The sequence below is a fragment of the Macrosteles quadrilineatus genome, unplaced genomic scaffold (assembly GCF_028750875.1).
Source record: "Macrosteles quadrilineatus isolate MER2022 unplaced genomic scaffold, UCM_ALF_1.0 Scaffold_32__1_contigs__length_1466915, whole genome shotgun sequence".
NCBI classification, from domain to species: Eukaryota; Metazoa; Arthropoda; class Insecta; order Hemiptera; family Cicadellidae; genus Macrosteles; species Macrosteles quadrilineatus.
In genome coordinates, this window is record NW_026542625.1 from 150,261 (window position 1) to 170,191 (window position 19,931).

The 19,931-nt window shown below is 35.6% G+C and overlaps 1 protein-coding gene across 3 annotated transcripts in view; it reads left to right on the top strand.

Moving 5' to 3' along the window:
• LOC129005764 (uncharacterized) overlaps nt 1-19,931 on the top strand; it is an 84,434-nt gene that overhangs the window by 21,644 nt on the left and 42,859 nt on the right. For all 3 annotated transcript variants that reach the window (XM_054434765.1, XM_054434766.1, XM_054434767.1), the window contains 7 exons: nt 987-1,075; nt 3,232-3,484; nt 4,013-4,156; nt 7,835-7,903; nt 10,639-10,727; nt 11,468-11,690; nt 16,056-16,199. In XM_054434765.1, coding sequence (XP_054290740.1) covers nt 987-1,075; nt 3,232-3,484; nt 4,013-4,156; nt 7,835-7,903; nt 10,639-10,727; nt 11,468-11,690; nt 16,056-16,199 — 1,011 coding nt within the window. The remainder of the gene's footprint in view (nt 1-986; nt 1,076-3,231; nt 3,485-4,012; nt 4,157-7,834; nt 7,904-10,638; nt 10,728-11,467; nt 11,691-16,055; nt 16,200-19,931) is intronic.

Consider the following 19,931-nt stretch of genomic DNA (forward strand, 5'->3'; position numbering starts at 1 on the left):
AAAGCAAGAGAATCATGTAGTTGTTTTAAGCTCTTATAACATAAGATAAAATGTCATTGATATAACCTTATTTATGATGGAATGGCCTATAGATCGTCTGAATAAACTAATATAGGTTTAAATTACCTTTTTTTCTGTCAAAACGATCAGTTTGGTAGTATGATGACTACAGCTGTTTCATGTTTTTTTTTAATAGCACATCTTCAGGTCTAGAATGTCTTGATAATCCCTCATGTGGAGTTCGTCAAAAATATAAACAAATAAATAAACGGGAAACACATACGGATATGACACACACGAAAATACATTTAATAAGCTGGTCGACCACACCTTATTTAGCTAGAACAAATCTGTAAAATACTGTACCTTTTAGACCAGTGGTTGTTTCCAAATTGCAACTTAAATTTAAACTACTTAGGACCACTTTAGTATTATTCGATCAGTGGTCATCATCCAAATTGTTTTGTTTATATAATGGCTTGATTTTAACAATGCTATGATTCTTTGTTTTGTTTATATTTACGTCGTTGTTTTGTAACCATCAAGGGAACCCATAATGCCAATGAAAAGGAGTTTCTATATAGGCATTATCACATTTGTTTTATTGGTTTCGTCTAAGCCTTTCAAACATTTGACGAAACAACCTTTGTAAGTTTGGCTATAATATGTTCAGCCGATTTTGAGCTAATGTGTTAGAAGGTTTGTATTGAAGTTGATCCCAAAGAGCTTCGCTTCGCTCAATTATAGCGCTCAGGTACTTCGATAATTATTGTAGTAGCCCGCAGCGAATGTGTTAATTTTTTTTAGGTTACGCCTATGTAATTTTATGACGTTAAGTAGGTACTCAATAGCTCGAACAATTTGCAAGTTCAGTCTTGAAAAAAAAAAAATACTAGGGAAATGGAAAAGTAGCACATAATGGGTTTCATGCTATCAACAATCTTCTTGTTATTGTTATACTGTATTAATAAAGTAATTGTTTTTAGAGAATATTTATGGTATACAAGATGACGTCTCAACTTTATGTCCAGTCTTCTGTTATAGTTGAAGGGACGGTGAATGATGATGCTAAGTGGTAAGATAAATGTTTATGCAGTATATTTATACACAAGTTCTGTTTTCAAATAATCAGTACATAATTACTTGATCACTTTTTCCACAGGTGAAATATCATTATGAATGGACTTGATTGTCTGAGTAGCTGTAGCTGAGTACTTACAGTACTTACAGACTTCAAATCTGAACGTGACTAGTGTTATCCTTAGCGAGGTCAATTCTGGACCCAAGTGACATTTGGTCACTTTGCAGCTCATTATTGATGCAAACTACAAGTAGGCTTGGAAAGGTGGATCGTTACTAGATCACGGTTTACATTTTCCCTTTACAAAAAAACATGAAAAATGCTAATAAATGAAAATTGTAAATCTGAAATTATTTTCAGTTACTGCGATAAGTGTTTTTGGAAAAGATATAACAGGTTTTCAACACACAAGTCACCATTCGTCCCATTATTATTTGTGAGTTTCTATCTCAAAATATGCTAGGTATGCATATTTAGGTATTCAATATGCTAGTAAAATAAAAAAATGTAAGTAAAATACCCCCGCCGCAGCAAACCTGCAGACTAAGCGAATTTCCATTTGTCTTAATTGATTTTCAATTAAATACATTTTAATAACATTAGGTTTAACGAGTACCTAGGTTTGCTGCTACAAGGAAACTAATAAAGTGTGTTTTTTTGTAAAATATTGATAGCTTAGTACAAAATAAATAAATTTGATCAAAATACAAAATAGATCCATAAACAAGCAAACTACAACATTTGACAATATTCTCCATAAGAATAACATGGGAATTTTAAATTTACAATTTTTTTAATTTTCTCCGTTACTATTAACTGAACAAAAATACTTTTATATACTAAATTAATTTTTTTTTAAGCTCTTTAAAAAGGTCTAAAGAGAAATTGAGAAATTTTGTGTTTTGATGGTCAAAAGTGAGAAAAACCAATTTTTACCCCATAAAACCCCCCGTAAAGCCCCGTTCCCATGGTCCTATCATGCTGGTTCGCGAACTCATTCAAGTTTATCCCGCTTTACACCTTTAAACCAAATTTCATCAAAATCGGACAAAAAATACTCAAGTTATCGCGTTCACGGACGTATATATATATATATAAGTCTATATATATATATACATATATAAAAATTTGAACGAATGGTGTTTTTGGCCTCTGGGGACATCAAAATGAAAAAGGAAATCGGTCCCGGGTCTAGGTCTTACCGTGCCACCTACGGTAATAGCTACTTCCCTATAGGGAAATTCGCTGAAAGTGCTACTCACATTCTAGTGTTGGTTTATTATAATTGCCAATGTCTGTCAAATAATAGCACGGATTAACAAATTCATTGTTCTTAGACAAACCTGCATAACAAATTTGAATTCAAACAAAATACTGTTTAATATTCCTGATCATGCGGATTATACTTCAGTTAGTCAACATTCTAAAATTAACATATTTCTCATAAAATGTTTGACGAACTAAATCTACATATGTATAGATTTGTCTGTATTTTATTAATTTTTTTAAATTTTGATTTGTAATGTTGATTACCCCATAAAACCCACAAAATAAAGGAAAAATTGGATTTAAAAAAATGGGCCGAACGATTTTGATAAAAATGTAGTATGTTGTAGCCCTTAAATTACGAACAAAATGGTATGACTCCCATGTCTATAAAAATTACGGTTCAAAAGTTATTGTTACTTATGTTTTTTTCCATAAAAAACATGAAATAATAACAAAAAAATCAGATTTTTTTAGTAAAGCTGGTTTTGATCAAAATTTTTATTTTATGGTCCTTATAATTAAAAAGATAGTGCAATACCCCATTGCTGTAACAATTACGGTTCGAAAGTTATTGCAGTTTTAGGAATTTTTAGCTATATACAATCACCGCTTAGCCATGATAAAAGTTGATGACAAGCTAATGGGAGAAAGTATGTGTCAGAATGCTGATATTGTTTATTTTTAATCATTTTTGCATTTAGAAGATTTAGGCATGTCATTTGAGTTTACACTTTTTATTTATGTTCGTGATTTAATGTTGTTTTAATGCAGAATAATTGCAGATTTTAAAGTCTTGTTCAAGAGAATTCTAATTGATAATTCACTTCACTGAGTTAGTCTGAATCAAAGGCACCACACAAACTAACTTCCAGGCATTCCAGGTTTGCAGTTGACTTCTTGATTGGAAATGAAGTTTACGATGATTGGCCTCGCGTTAACTACGGTGCAATGAAAGATTACTCTGACCAAGGATTTCAATTTCAACCATGGTTTATTAAGAATGTCTACACATCCCGTAATACAGCAATAAATGGCAAGTGGGGCTATGAGGAGGGATCAGTTGCTGAAAGGTTTCCGTTCTATCGAGGACAGCAATTCTACCTCGAATTCTACATCACCAAAGCCGAGTTTAAGGTTAGTTTCGGAAAAGTCAAAGGTAGCATGAATACTTCTCATTTTAAAGATGTTTTGCTTTTACTGCTTAAATGTGAAAATAGTAATTCCAAAATATTTATTTGGCAAAGTAGGAAGGAAGGGTTTTGTAATCTGATAGACTAAATTATTATTTGCTTACTCAGCTTACTATACATACAAGACTATACTGCACTTTTTCTGGGCTAAAAACTTTCATAACTTTAACCACTTATTATTCGTTGTTTGAATGCTTATATAACATGTAGAAATTAGCAAAATGCAATATTTCCACATAGTTCTTAGGGTCTCTAAAGTATTTATAATGATGTATTCTTGTTTATGAGCTGGGTAGCTGAGTGGTTAACAGTCAATCCTGAGAAAAAGCATAGCATTTAGACTTTAGAAACTGAACTTATTTCTCCTTGGATGTTTTGAGCTTATATCATTTAGACTTTCTAAACTGGACCCAGATGTCCTTGGGTTTTTGAGATTTTCAATACTAATCTTCCCCTGGTGTGCTTCTGTCAGGTGGCTGTAGATGGTCTGCACTACGTCTCCTACAAACACAGAGAGCCTTTTAGAGATATTAACAGGATCCGGTTTCGCGGACATATAACTCTGACCAATGTCCACTTCCAGAACACCCCCGAGTACCCTTCCCCTCTGCCACAGGTGGATGAATTTGTTGTCTGTAGATTATTTATTGGAATTGTAGCGTAACTAAAACGTGCCACTATCATAAAAAGCATAATTTACACTATGAATAATCCTGAGGAGTCAATGTAATTCTTTTTAATGGGTCAAACTTTAATAAAAAAACTAGAAGAATTTTTTTTCCGAAAATTACCTTGTATGCGAGATATTTTAGTTTCGCTTCTTTGTGTCACGAAAACTATTCAAGGAAACCTACCTTCATGAAATTTGGTATACAGTTTTATTAAGGCATAATATATTTTAGAAAGGACAGTAAATAAAAAAAATCTTGTTTGTTTTCGAAATGACAGGTATTTAAACTTATATAACTTAAATTAAAAAATGCATTTCTGCTTTCCTGAAAAGGGGCCAGATTGGTGTTGGTTCCAAGATGGCGGCAACTTTAATTTGTAAACTAAATTACTCAAAAGTTGCTGTTTTTATGATAAGTTACCAAAAACCCTTTTTCGGCATTTGAAATTTCCTGTAAAACGACACCAAATAAGATCGAATAATAAATACTTGAGAAACAAAGTGATTAGACGCAAACAGAATGAATTTATTTTTCTGTTTGAAATATATACAGTTTCAGTACTCCCTATCCATACTTTTAATGCTTTTAATAGTTATCATAAATGTTTGTGCAAAGTTTCAATTTCATATGTCTTACTGAGAGAGAGTGTGAGAGAGAGAGTGTTACTGAGTGTGTGAGAGAGAGAGTGTTGTGTGTATGAGAGGGAGTGGGGCTTTAGAGGTGGTTAGGGTTGGGGGGGGGGGGGGGGGGGAGATGATAGTTATGTATGTTGCATGTATTTTGCTTGATTCCGTTAGCACTGTGTAATCATGCCAACAGTTATTATGTGTTTCTTTAATCCTTCTACGTTTTCAAAATTTTCATTTACCTTTATGTTAAACAACTCACAGGCTTAATTTCGTTTATTTTAAAATTAGCAATTGCAGGACGTATTGTTTTAGGTGTATTGTATATGTGCATTGTAGACAGATTGTAGGTAAAGGTAATTTCGAATTATCAAGAGTCTACTGTAAGCCTTAATTTTGGGATCAGTCACTTGAAGGAGGAGCATGAATCATGTAGAGAATGAATGCAAGAACTAAATGGTGAAATCAGTAGTTGGAGTAACTTTCCTGCTGGCTCAAAACATTGGCGAAATCACTTTAAATTGTTAGCTAGCCACTTGAGATCCAAGACCATGTTAAATATTGGCTCAAGGCAAGAATTCTTGAGCTGGAAGGGACACTTGAGAGTATCCGGGCGGGCACGTCTGTCAAGGAAAAAATAAAGATTTTTTAAGACACCTTTTAAGAGGTTTTGGTGGAAACACCTAAAAAGCTGATGTTTAAATTATTGCTCCGGGAAACTCCCATTTGGGCACTATTGTCACCAAGTACAATGCTCCAGATGCTTACGCTTGCTGTGGTGTCCACTTTCATACATCCACCTTGTCCGCGGCCAAATTAAATTTACAGTTTCTTGCTTAGTTGGGTCCTCAAGTCAATATTGGCAATTCCCTTGTCAAATTAATTTGCTAAGCCACCCCATCCCCTCGCTTCAGTCCTGTGTGGTTTTCGGCTGGTGGATAGATTAGATGTCGGTGGCATGTTCTTTTTCTATGATAATGTGCTGCGCATGCGTGAGTACCCTGGCATCTCTGATTCAACTTTGACGCAGCTCATTGCTATGTACTATCTGAATCCGTCGTACGACAGATTGTTTGATTGCTTCAGAAGGCATTACATTTGATGGTTTCCACAAGGAAGTCTTGGAGCTTTTTATGCACCAACATGTTGTGAAGAAAATGAAGGTAGAGAGTTCTTTCCGTTCTCAACAACATGCCAAGTCTCTCGACCAGTATGTGGGGGACTTTCGTACGATAGAATGAGTCACACGTTTGGGAATCGGTGAGCAGGAGCTCGTCGATATAGTGATTGAGGAGCTAAAACAAAAGGGCCTCTATCAGTTTGTGTTTGCACCGGGACCACCATCTTTTACTAGTCTGGGCAGATCTTTCATAAAAAAAACTGATTTGTTTGCGGAAAATTGCTCAATCCTTCCTCTAATGTTGTTGTACCCTTTTTTGTGCTATTCTTGTGTTCGTTTATGCACACATGTGGTGGGCGTTTAGTTTCACCTATACATTCCCTATTGCACTCACATTGGATACTGTAAATAACATGTTTGGAGGCTTGTTCTTGGTTTGTTGGTTTTGTTTTTGAAACTAGTTGTCTTATGGGGTTATGTGATTTTAAAGCTGTTTCAACGTTATATTTTCTGGCAATCTGCCAAGTTTTTTCAGAAATATTTTTAACATAGGATTAAGATTAATGTAGCATTTGTATTTTTCACTTGATAACGGGAGGAGTTTACACACCTCCAGAAACGTTGTGTAGTTTTAAACACAAGATTGGAAAAGTCCAATTGAATATTGAACATATGGAAAACTATGTTATTAAACCCTCTCTTTCTAGTCTCGCATCCCGGCATTTCTCGTCCTAAAGCCCAATGTCAAGTCCAGAATGGTCCCGGACTATTGCAAACTGCTTAAAAGTAGAAATCGACTTTGTGCCTCTCCCCGAATTGCATGTGGCGTTTGATAGGCTTGGTAAGGCTAACATATTTCATGTTTTCGATCTGAATCAGGATTACCACCATATTACTTTGAAACCTGATCCTCAAATGCCTTCTGTGTCCCGTGGAATTTTTACCATTTCACACACTTCTAATGCGTGTGTTAAGATGTGGGGCCCAGAGTCTCACCAGTCTCCTTCATTCTATCTTTCATGACGTTAAATTCAAATATGTTTTCAATTATCTCAATGACCTTTTGGTATACAGTGAGAGTTTCGAAGACCATATGACTCATCTAGCTAGAGGAATCAATTAGTAGATTGCATAGTGCTGTCCTTACGGTAAATCCAGACAAGGTTAGTTTTGTTAAGCCGCCATTCTCTTTTCTTGGTCATCTAGTATCTCACATGGACATTTGCATTGCCCTGAAAGGTTCCAGGCCATTATGGAGTTTCCTCTTCCCAAGGATGCCAAGGGTATTGACAGGTTTATTGGTATAATAGGTTTCTACCAGCACTTTATCACCAATGTTGCTGAGTTGACTGCTCTTGTCAATGAGTTCGGAAGAATCCCGCAGAATGTGATTGCTGACACGTTATCGAAGATGTAAGTTACGACTTTCTCAAAGACCACACATCTGAAAAAGATCAAATATCGCACCTGCATCTAAGCTAAAAAAAATTGGAAGCGTGTTCCCATGTGGAGAGACGTCTTTTGAAAAGCGGAGAAACCACAACAAAACCAAAAATGACATTTAGATTTACCACGGTTGACAATCACAAAGATGTTTAATCATTACCAACCATAGAGCCTATAAATCGTCTCGTTGACAATCAGGAGTAAGAAGAGTTCACCGAACATAGCGGACACATGTATACTGGGGGTATCAGAACATCGACATTTACAAAACACGTACTATAAAAACTAGTACAACTTTAAACAAAAATGAGTCATGATACTCGTCAGTGGAATGTAACATCCAGGTTGAGAAAAAAAGGTTATTTTTTGTCTATTCGAAATCAATTGATCTTAACATAGTTTTAATTTAACCCAATGTATCTGAATTTTAGATAAAACCTGTGGAAGGAGGGCAGACAGACGTTGGGCGTCCTACGTTGGAGATCGACCGCGTGTTTGAGGTAATATGTTGATCATCTTATACAGTCGTGAATACATCTTCATTTTCTTCCACAATCACAACCATATTCTAATCCCCCTCCACGATTGTGTAGATATCATCATCGTCGACCTCGGTCATTAAAAAACCCTGAATTTCCTCCGCAATAACCGAAACATAATCATCGTTTTTTGCATTGTAAACAAATTTTACTTCTTACTAAGATTATAAATGTGAAAGTTTGTGTGTTTGTTTGAAGTTCAATCAAGGATAAACCACTGGACGGATTGGGCTGAAATTTGGCATGATGATAGCTCACATTCCCGATTAACATATGAGCTAATTGGAACTAAGCAGCAACAAAAAGCTGTGATACGCAATGAGAACTGTCAAAGTTGAATTGTTTACAGTTATGTTTATGTTTGTAATGTCATGAATAATTTGTGATTTTTTGTGAATTCGTAATATTTTCTTTTTTTATTGTTTAGGTGAGGTGCTAGAACATTTTGGCTATGGTAAATGCGTAATATCATCAGTATACCGCCAATTTGAAGATGCAAAGTTTATCAAACTTTGTCCTCCCCTATTGCAAACGCAAAGCTTGAGTATAAGTGCAAGACACATTTTAAACTTATATGCCAACCCCGTACGAAGGACGGGTACTCTGCTAGTCATACATATTTCCTGTGGTCGTGTGGACATTATCGTTGTGTTCCACGATCTTCGCAAATTTCTGATCGTCCCCTTGGTCACGGGAAAAATCTGAATAACAAAAACACAATCGTTCTCTTCGGCAATCATAGCTAAATTCTAAATCTCCCACGATCGTATTGAATTCACTATCGTCTCCTGCGTTCACTTCAGACTCCTGATTATCTTTGCCGTAATGAAATAATCATCATCGTCTTCAAATATCTGATTGTCTCCCGTGGTTGTGTCGACATCTTTATCGTTTCCCACAATAATGTAAACATTTTAAATTAGGTATCTCACACGGTTAAGCAGGTATTATAATAGTCTCTAGTGGTCACGGCGAAATCCTATATATTCCTGCAGTAACGAAAACATAATTACTGTCTTCTGCAGTTTAAGCAAAACTCTAATCGTGTCCCTTGTTCACTGGAAAATCCTTGTGTAGCGTGCCAATGTTGTACATGCTTGTATGCCAAGTGCCTGAGGACCTATCAACCATTACATATAAGAACATAAGTTTGTAATCATTGTCGAGTTCAATAATTGTAAACTTAATTGTATCACCCAAATGCTATTGATATGTTCCTTGAACCTAGTAAGTTCTGAAATATAACTTTCCTAAAGGCAAAACACATCATCTGCGTAACGTAACCATAGCTTAGGCTTAGCCTCAGCTTTCGTAATAATGGCTTTCTGTTCAAAGGACCTCCATAAAGATGTTACTTAAAATGGGACTCAGAACACCCGCCGTTTAAGAGTAAACACAATCCTCTAACTGGACATGATTTATATCTACACAGATCGTGAGCCATGATAGATCCAATCTGTAGTTTAGTTCTCTCAGGAAGAGTGTCATCATTAATCAATTTACGTTTCCCGATGCCCAAACATGGGACTGTAGGTACATTGTAAAATAGATTACTTACATCAAACCATTGACCATTATCATCTGGCGAAACGTCGGAACTGAAAACCAAAGTCGAGCATTTATTATTATTTTTGTATATCAAATGTGTGTTAGTGTGTATTGAACTGTAAGGCCAATTTACAAAGGACTGAGTTCTCCTGTTTTAAAAAAGGTGAGCGACGCCGATCTATATAAATAAAATAGGAGTTTTGTATGTATATTGCTCAGAATCATAAAATTTTAGGTTATTTTTACGTTTTATACATTGAAGAAACCGAAACAAGTCTTATCTAAATTTCTGTCTGTCCGTCTGTCTGTCTTCCTGTCGGTCACGGCCCAAGAGCCATTTACGTTGCCTTCTCCTGCAAAACGAGAGTACCTATCAAGTTCCAAATCATTTTATGTATTCACTGAATTGGCGAGATTGTCTTTAGCCATTAAAATATGGCGTCACCACTTTGTAAATACAATGACGGTGTTTAAAACCCAATTTTGTGAGATTTTTGTAAAGTTTTCTCCCAATGTTTATCACATATTCATCTATAAAATAACGAACAGCTGTTCGAAACAAGATTATTTCTTCTAGTTGTCTCTGATGCGTTTACATTGAATGGTGTTCACAAATACCGTAACCAATTCCGATCACGTTTTGAAAGCAAATCCAAACCAAGTAAGATTAAAAACGTTTCTCCTTACATAACGGATTTAATTAATCACAAGTGCAATAATTTGTAGGGCAAATGAAAATAGAGATTCTTTGTGTATAAAATTGTTCTTGAGTTTTGATAACCGGGGAAATACGTTGAATCAGTGTTGTATATGGCTGGGAAACTTACATTTTTTTTTAAATGAGCGTTTTCAGTCGGGACTCGGCACACGACCGACGCGTGTCTACATGTCCATCGTAAAAATAAAAGTAAGCCTACCGTGTATTTATGTTTTATTCGTCATGTGTATAAGTGTACAGTTCGTGTATGTGTTTCAAAAATTCCAAGACGCACCTAATAGGGAAGCTCAAGACCTATTGTATATAAGAAGGTTTCAACTGAATACTATAAGATCCCCGTGCGTAGAACAGGTACACAGCTGTTAACCTATTAAAAAAAAACAATCTTGTTGGTAATATTATACTGTATTAATGAAGTAATCGTTTTTAGAGAATACATACAGTATACAAGTTGACGGCTCAACCTTATGCCCAGTCTTCTTTTATAATTGAAGGGACGTTGGATGATAATGCTACATGGTAAGATTAACTTTTGTCACTTTTAAGTATGTTTAAACACAAGTTATATTATCAGATAATCACCACTTAATTACTTGATCACTTTACCCACAGGTGAAATATCATTATGTTTATGAATATGCTTGATTACCTTAGTAGCTGAGTAGTTATAGCGCTTGCCTTCAAAACTGAACTGACTTGTCAGCCTTAGCATGGTCAATTCTGGACTCACGTGCCATTTTGTCACTTGGCTGCTAATTATTGATGTAAACTACAAGTAGGCTAGGAACGGTGGTTCGTTACAAGATCACGGTTTACATTTCCCCTTTACAAAAAAAACATGAAAAATGCTAATGGTGTAAACAAAATAAAATGTTATTCATCTTTAGTCATTGTGATAGGTTTTTTTTTATAATTATAACTGGTTTTCAATACAAAATTTACCATTCATCACATTTTTACTTGCGTGTTTATATCACAAAATATGCTAAAAGTGTAAAAGAAGTACAGTGTAAAAGTGTTATCCACATTCCATTGTTCATTATAAGATAATTTTTAAGGTATAATAAATATAGCATGTTTTAACAAATTCATTGGTTTTCAGACAAACCTGCATACAAAATTGAATTCAACAAAATAATGTATAATTCCTCTTAATTTTGAGTAGGCAAAAGCTAGTCATTTTTAATTTAAAGTGTTTTATGTAAATTTTTTTACAAACTAAATTGATAAGTCTACAAATGAATCTCCGTCCATTCCAGGTTTGAAGTGAACTTTTTGTCTGGATATAAAGAAGACTATGATTCGCCTGACATTGTATTCCAATTTAGTCCAATTATTGGTAAGAAGAAGATCTATACATACCGTAATACCTACATGAACGGCAAGTGGGGCAATAAGGAGGGATCAGTTGCTGAAAGGTTTCCGTTCCGTCGAGGACAGCCGTTCCACCTCGAATTCTACATCACCGAAGCCGAGTTTATGGTTAGTTTTCGATGAGTCAAAAGTAGCAATCATAAAAAAAATGTGTGATAATTTCATTGTTTAATGATAATATGTGTTGCTTTTACTGCTCTAAATGTAAATAACCCCGCTGCAGCAAACCTGCAGACTAGGCGGATTTCCATTTACCTGGCTTGATTTCTACTAAAATGTGCCCTGAAAATTGTCAGAATTGTTTCCTATTCAAATAACAATAATTTTAATGAGTACCTAGGTTTGCTGCTACAAGGAAGGTATTAACATGTGTTTTTATTTATATGTTGATAGCTTAGTATGAAATAAACAAAATTGCCAACTTTGATTAAAATATATCCTTAATCATGCAAACTACAACAGTTTTTTTATTCTCCATTAGAATAACATGGGAATTTAAAATATAAAGTCTTTTTTATTATCTCCGCAACCGTTAGGCATAAAACAACGCTCTAATATACAAAATTATTTCTTTTTTTAAAGCTCTACTGAATGGTCTGGAAAGAAATTGAGAAATCTGTTGTTTTCAGAGTCAAAAATGGGAAAAACCAATTTTTACCCCATAAAACCCCACATAAACCCCCGTTCCCGTAGTGCGTTCATGCTGGTTCGAGCTCGTTTGAATAAACGTAGGTTTAAACGTTTCTACAAAATGTAATCAAGATCGGACCATTTTTGCTCAAGTTATCGCGCTAACTGAAACATTTTAGTGTGGGCTGGTGTGTATCATTCGCTAGACTGGCCTGTTAAAATTGAAATAAATTTTGAAAATTGTTAATGTGTACCTTAGGATGAAAAAATTACTTGTTGCTATTTTTTTCATTATTAAATACAAGCCTTAATCCAAGATGGCTACCAAACGTCACAGAAACGTGACTGTAAAGTAAGATATAAGTGTTATAACTTTTCTTTACAATGATAATTATATATTTTTTTGTGTTTAGGAATTGTAGGAACAAAACCAGTTGTAAGATAAATGTTTGACTTTTATGGGTATAACGCCCACTGATATTTGTGCGAATTTTGTGTGAAAATTAACTAAAATTTTACTGAATGCCGAAATGTTTTTATTGAACGACAATATAAAAATAACGGCTGGCTATGGTATTTATTGATACCACGGACTTATTGTGTAATACATTACTGTGAATAATAAAGTACTTGGCAAGTTAAAATGATTAATAACAAAACTCACATCACATACTAAACATAGTATAAGATACTGAATTCTCCAAATGTATAAACTAAACAGTCATTGTTTGTCGCCATCAAAATCTGTTGCTTGTTCTAATGGTACGTTGTTACACTCAACACATCCACACAATTTAGTGCAACACATCTTTTTCCCAAAAAGAACAATATGCCGACTTGCCGACTTGCCCCCCCCCCTCCATTCACGGGCGAACATGTTCACCGCCAACACCGTCAAGAACATGCTCGCGAACATGCTCGGTGATTTCTAGCTGCTATAATGAACATATGCAGTAGGCTACTTTCTTCCTTCACCTTAATTACCTTATCGCAAACAGATATTGCCTTTGTCACATTTGATGACTTGGACGTCTTCAGTTTTACTCATACGACCCAAAACACATATCTCACCTTTATCCAAGTGCTGATGGACAATACTTTTCAAAACAGTCTTGTCCTATGGTATCACGGTTGATCATTTGCTTCCTTTTCGGTCATAACCTGGTTCAGAGGCAAGGTATGTAGCTTGGTTTCACTTTCCTCAAAAGGTTTACAATATGAGAGAAGTACATATTTCAATTCGTCTATATTAAGGAGTGTTGTGTTTAGCTTGCTTCCCCAAATTTCGTGATACATAGCCCTTATGGGATCCATGTAAACATTGTACCGGTTTTCAAACTCGCCACATAATCGTGACATTTCTGGTGCTAAGTGCTATCATAAACAACCTGTCAAAGGCAATATCATTCTGTGTTAATCCCACTATTCCACCAATTACTTCCAGTTTCCTGTGTTCATGCTCATTCACATGATCAGGAGACCGTGTCGTTAAAGGCACGGATCTATTACTTTAATAAAATTATCAGCAATCTAAAACATACCTTCTCCGATTAGCTTATCAACAACCTTTATCATGGGTAAGTCACAAAAGTTGCATTAACATTTGAACCTTAGTTTTTACAAGAATGAGAGATTGCATTATTTTGTTAAGAATTATAAGAACCATCAAAATACTAATTTCAATCAAACCCGGTTTCCATTTGAAAATCCAATTTTATTTTACTGTTAATGGGGTTTGTAGAGGAAAATAACACGATAACTTTCAAACGTAATTTTTACAGGAATGGGAGTTCTAATATTTCGTTCAAAATTTAAAGGGCTGCAGCATAATGAACTGCTAGTAACATCGTTCGGGCCATTTAAAAACATTTTATATTTTTCCGCTATTTTATGGGTTTGTATGGTACAATCATCATTAAAAATCTAAATTTTAAAAACATTAAAAAACTCCTAGAGATACCATGGATCATACTTGCCAAATTTCATCTAAATCGGATCACAGGTGTGGTATGTAGCTATGTACACATCCGGACAAACATACTCACGCACACGCACACACACAGACCACTCACTTCGAAAACCACTTTTTTGGGCCCAGGAGGACCCAATAAAAGGTGCAGATAAACATTAATACTTATTGCAATAATTGTCGTAGCCAAATAAAAGGCACAGATAATCACAACAACTTTTTTCAATAATAAGGTACACGATCGTGTTAGCGAATTTCCCAATAGGAAATTAGGGGAAAAGGGGCACGGTGATAATTTGAGTAATTTTTGTCTGATTTTGATCAATTTGGTTCAAAGGTGTAAGGCAATGTAAACCTGAATGGATTCGAGAACCAGCATGATCGAACAATGGGAACGAGGTTTTATGAGGGGTTTTATGGAGTAAATAGTTTTTCTCATTTTTGGCCCTTAAAACGCAAAATTTTATAATTTCTCTCTAGATCTTTTTAAAGAGCTTAAAAACAAATAATTTAGTATTTCTAATTATTTTTGTACGCTTATTGGTAACGGAGAAAGTTCAAACAATCTTAAACTCAAAATTCCCATGTTTTTCTTATGGACATTATTGTAAAATGTTGTCGTTTGTTTGTTTATGGATATATTTTGATCAAACATGGCATTTTTTATTATTTTATTCTAAGCTATAAATAAATTACTAAAACACACTTAATTAGTTTCCTTGCAGAAACAAACCTAGGTACGGTATCATTAAATATATTTTGTTTTTTTAGACCTAATAAAAAAGTAATTCAGACAAATGAAAATGCACTTAGTTGGCAGGTTTGCTGTAGCAGGGGTATTTTATATATGAATATGAAGGTTAGAATCTCTTCTTTAAGAAAACGATAGTTTTATGGTATTTTCTATGCAATAAATTATCATATTTTACTACGGAAGGTAGCGGTTTTATGAGGCAAGGTTAAGGCTATACCCCTTATTAGATTTGGAAAGTAAAAAGAGGTGATAAGCAATTGCCACCAGGGTGATTTTTACTAAAAAACTTATTGTTTTAAGCATGGAAAATCAAGAATTCAATTTTAACACCCCAATCGAGCCAGAGACAAAACACTTACAAACCAATACCACACATACTTGAAAACTTACAAACCACCCCACAATATATATATATATATATATATATATATATATATATATGAATTTGAACGGAGGGTGTTTTTGGTCTCTGAGGACCTCAAAAAAATCGGTCCCGGGTCCAGGTCATACCATGAGTATTACGGTAATAACTTATTCCCTATAAGTTGGGAACCAATTATTTCTAATTATTCAATTATTCAATCAATTATTTCCCATATTATGGGAAATTCGCTAAAATGGTGATTCCCAAATTTGTACAGTATTTAGCAAAGTAGGAAGGAAGAAAGTTGTCGAATGTTAGACTAAATTAAATCGTATATATTATACGATAATGGGTTTGTCTAAGCAACATACTTGCTTCACTTAATGCAGGCTTATTGTTTGTTTGCTTACATAACTTACTAAATACATACAAGACTATACTTCCTATTGTGCACTTTCTCCGGGCTCAAAATTGTCAAAAATTTAACCACTTATCTTTTGTTGTTTGAAAGCATATATAACATGAAGAAGGTTGGTTTATTAGTTAACATGTGGTATTTATTAGTTTCCACATAATTCTTAAAGTATCTAAAGTATTTATAATACTATAGCCTTGTTTATTATAGGCTGGGTAGCTGAGGGGTTAACAGTCGATCCTGAGAAAAGGCATATCATCTAGACTTTCGAAACTGGACCTAGATGTCCTTGGGTTTTTTAGCTTTTCAATACTAATCTTCCCCTGGTGTGCTTTTGTCAGGTGGCTGTGGATGGTCGGCACTTCATCTCCTACAAACACAGAGAACCTTTCAGGGGTGTCACCAGAATCCAGTTTCTCGGACATATAACTCTGGCCAACGTCGACTTCCAGAACACTCCCAAGTACCCTTCCCCTCTGCCACAGGTGGGTGAATTTGCTGTTTGTAGATAATTGATCACATTAAAGTGTAAGAGCCGGGAACTGAAAATTGATACCATCATAAAAAGCATAAGTTACATGTTGGAAAATCCTATTAAGTAAATGTCATCCTTCTTATTGGGTCAAAATAAAAATAAAAAACTAAGAATATTTTTTTTTAAATACCTAGTTTGCGAGGTACCTTCTTTTCGTTTCTTTGTTTTGCGCAAAAACTATTCAAGGTAACCTAATTTATGAAACTTGGTATACAGTTTTAAAAGCAAGATATATTTTTAAAAAGAACAACAACAAAAATCTGGTTTGTTTTAAAATGGCTGGTATTTAAATTTGTATAACTTGAATTGATTTTAAAAAAAGCTGATTTTATGAAAAGGTGCCTAATCTGTGTTGGTTCTAAAATTGCAATTATTTTAATTTGGATTACATAAATTACAAAAAGTTGCTGCTTTTATGAAAAATGTCCCAAAACACTTTTATCTAGAATTTAAAAGATTCTTTAAAACTAAAACAAGATCAATAAGGTTGAACAATTAATACCTTAGAAATAAAAGTTTTTAGGCGCACAAGGATTGAATTTATTTTTCTGTTAATAATATAACAAATTGCCTACTTTGAGCCGTGCCTACGATCCGCCAACTTGTGTCATGATCCATTTTTTGTTTCAAATTGTTCAAGTTTTTATATACAGGGTGTTGAAAATGTCTGGAACCAACATTATATCTGGTAGATGAGTGTACGAAGTGAACGAATCTATGTATCGTGTATAGCGGAGTCGGAGAAAAGTTGTCAGCTTGTCTGTGAGTCCGTGAGTCCGTGAGTGTGTTCGCACCAAAAACTCAAGAACCGTTGCACTTATAGCGTTCAAATTTTTCACAAATAATTATGACACCAGTGGGAAGACCTCATTAAAATTCTAGACGATTCCGTTCAGTAGTAATTATAAAAACCTTAAAAACATTTTTAAATTTGTCCCATAAGAATAACATTAGGAGCTACCTTCTTCTTCTTTTTATTTGTTTACGTTTTGCGACCAACAATTTTGTTGTCTACTTAAGACAGAGAGAACGACTTTTACTCTAAGCTATTTCATTCATGGAGTAAACAGTTTGGCGTCTATGAATATATATCATTATAATTTCACAGGTTTCAGAATAATGTTGTTTGAGTTAATTAAATTTCACAACTTTCTGAATAATAAACCGAACTTGAACTACAATATTAATCGGCAGTTATATACCGTTTATGTTTAGTATTAAAATTCAACTTTAAATTAAAAATATATATATATGTATATATTTAGAACAAAGCAGCTTTTTACATTATTCAATTTAATGTTGACATTGAATATTAAATATTCAAAGATGTTGGTAATACTAAAATGCTATGCGAAGGGGGGGGGGGAACAGGTCCAGGACGTAGAGAGTGGTAAAGGAAGCGGAAAGGTGAGCAGTGCGGAGTGTGGAAATCCTTTGTGACTGTTAAATTAATATATCTGTAATACTTAAATGCTATGGAAAGAGATGGAAACAGGTCTACGATGTAGGAAGTAATGAAGGAAGTAGTCAAGGCGAGCGCTCCGGAGTGTGGAAAGCATTTGTGACAGTTATAATAATGTATCTACAATTCTAAAAACGATATGGGAAGGGAGAGAAACAGGTCCACAACGTAGAAAGTGGTGAAGGAAGTAGTCGAGGCGAGCATTCCGGAGTGTGGGAACCCTTTGTGACAGTTAGATTAATGGATCTGTAATGATAAAATGCTAAAGGAATTGAGGGAAACAGGTCCACGACGTAGGAAGTGGTGAAGGAAGTAGTCAAGGCGAGCGGTCTGGAATGTGGGAACCCGTTGTGACAGTTAGATTAATGGATCTGTTATAAAAAAATGCTAAAGGAAGGGAGGGAAACAGGTCCACGACGTAGGAAGTGGTGAAGGAAGTAGTCAAGGCGAGCAGTGCGGAGTGTGGAAATCCTTTGTGACAGTTAGATTAACGTATCTGCAATAATAAATGCTAAAGGAAGGGAGGGAAACAGATCCACGACGTAGGAAGTGGTGAAGGAAGTAGTCAAGGCAAGCAATCCGGAGTGTGGAAAGCATTTGTACCAGTTATAATAATCTACAATTCTAAAAACACAATGGGAAGGGAGAGAAACAGGTCCACGACGAAGGAAGTGGTGAAGGAAGTAGTCGAGGCACCCATCCGGAGCCTGGAAACCTTTTGTGAAAGTTAGAATAATGTATTTGTAATTCTAAAAATGCTATGGGAAGGAAGAGAAACAGGTCCACGACGTAGGGAGTGGTGAAGGAAGTAGTCAAGGCGAGCAGTCCGGAGTGTAAAAATCCTTTGTGACAGTTAGATTAATGTATCTGCAATAATAAATGCGAAAGGAAGGGAGGGAAACAGATCCACGACGTAGGAAGTGGTGAAGGAAGTAGTCAAGGCGAGCAGTCCGGAGTGTGGGAACCCTTTGTGACAGTTAGATTAATGGATCTGCAATGATAAAATGCTAAAGGAAGGGAGGGAAACAGGTCCACGACGTAGGAAGTGGTGAAGGAAGTAGTCAAGGCGAGCAGTCCGGAGTGTGGGAACCCGTTGTGACAGTTAGATTATTGGATCTGTAATAAAAAAATGCTAAAGGAAGGGAGGGAAAAAGGTCCACGACGTAGGAAGTGGTGAAGGAAGTAGTCAAGGCGAGCAGTCCGAAATGTGGGAACCCTTTGTGACAGTTAGATTAATGTATCTGCAATAATAAATGCTAAATGCTAAAAGAAGGGAGGGAAACAGATCCACGACGTAGGAAGTGGTGAAGGAAGTAGTCAAGGCGAGCAGTCCGGAGTGTGGGAACCCGTTGTGACAGTTACATTATTGGATCTGTAATAAAAAAATGCTAAAGGAAGGGAGGGAAACAGGTCCACGACGTAGGAAGTGGTAAAGGAAGTAGTCAAGGCGAGCAGTCCGAAATGTGGGAACCCTTTGTGACAGTTAGATTAATGTATCTGCAATAATAAATGCTAAATGCTAAAAGAAGGGAGGGAAACAGATCCACGACGTAGGAAGTGGTGAAGGAAGTAGTCAAGGTGAGCAGTCCGGAGTGTGGGAACCCTTTGTGACAGTTAGATTAATGGATCTGCAATAAAAAAATGCTAAAGGAAGGGAGGGAAACAGGTCCACGACGTAGGAAGTGGTGATGGAAGTAGTCAAGGCGAGCAGCCTGGAGTGTGGGAACCCTTTGTGACAGTTAGGTTAATGTACCTGCAATACTGAAATGCCATTGGAAGGGAGGGAAACATGTCCACGACGAAGGAAGTGGTGATGGAAGTAGTCAAGGCGAGCAGTCCGGAGTGTGGGAACCCTTTGTGACAGTTAGATTAATGGATCTGCAATGATAAAATGCTAAAGTAAGGGAGGGAAACAGGTCCACGACGTAGGAAGTGGTGAAGGAAGTAGTCAAGGCGAGCAGTCCGGAGTGTGGGAACCCGTTGTGACAGTTAGATTATTGGATCTGTAATAAAAAAATGCTAAAGGAAGGGAGGGAAACAGGTCCACGACGTAGGAAGTGGTGAAGGAAGTAGTCAAGGCGAGCAGTCCGAAATGTGGGAACCCTTTGTGACAGCTAGATTAAAGTATCTGCAATAATAAATGCTAAATGCTAAAAGAAGGGAGGGAAACAGATCCACGACGTAGGAAGTGGTGAAGGAAGTAGTCAAGGCGAGCAGTCC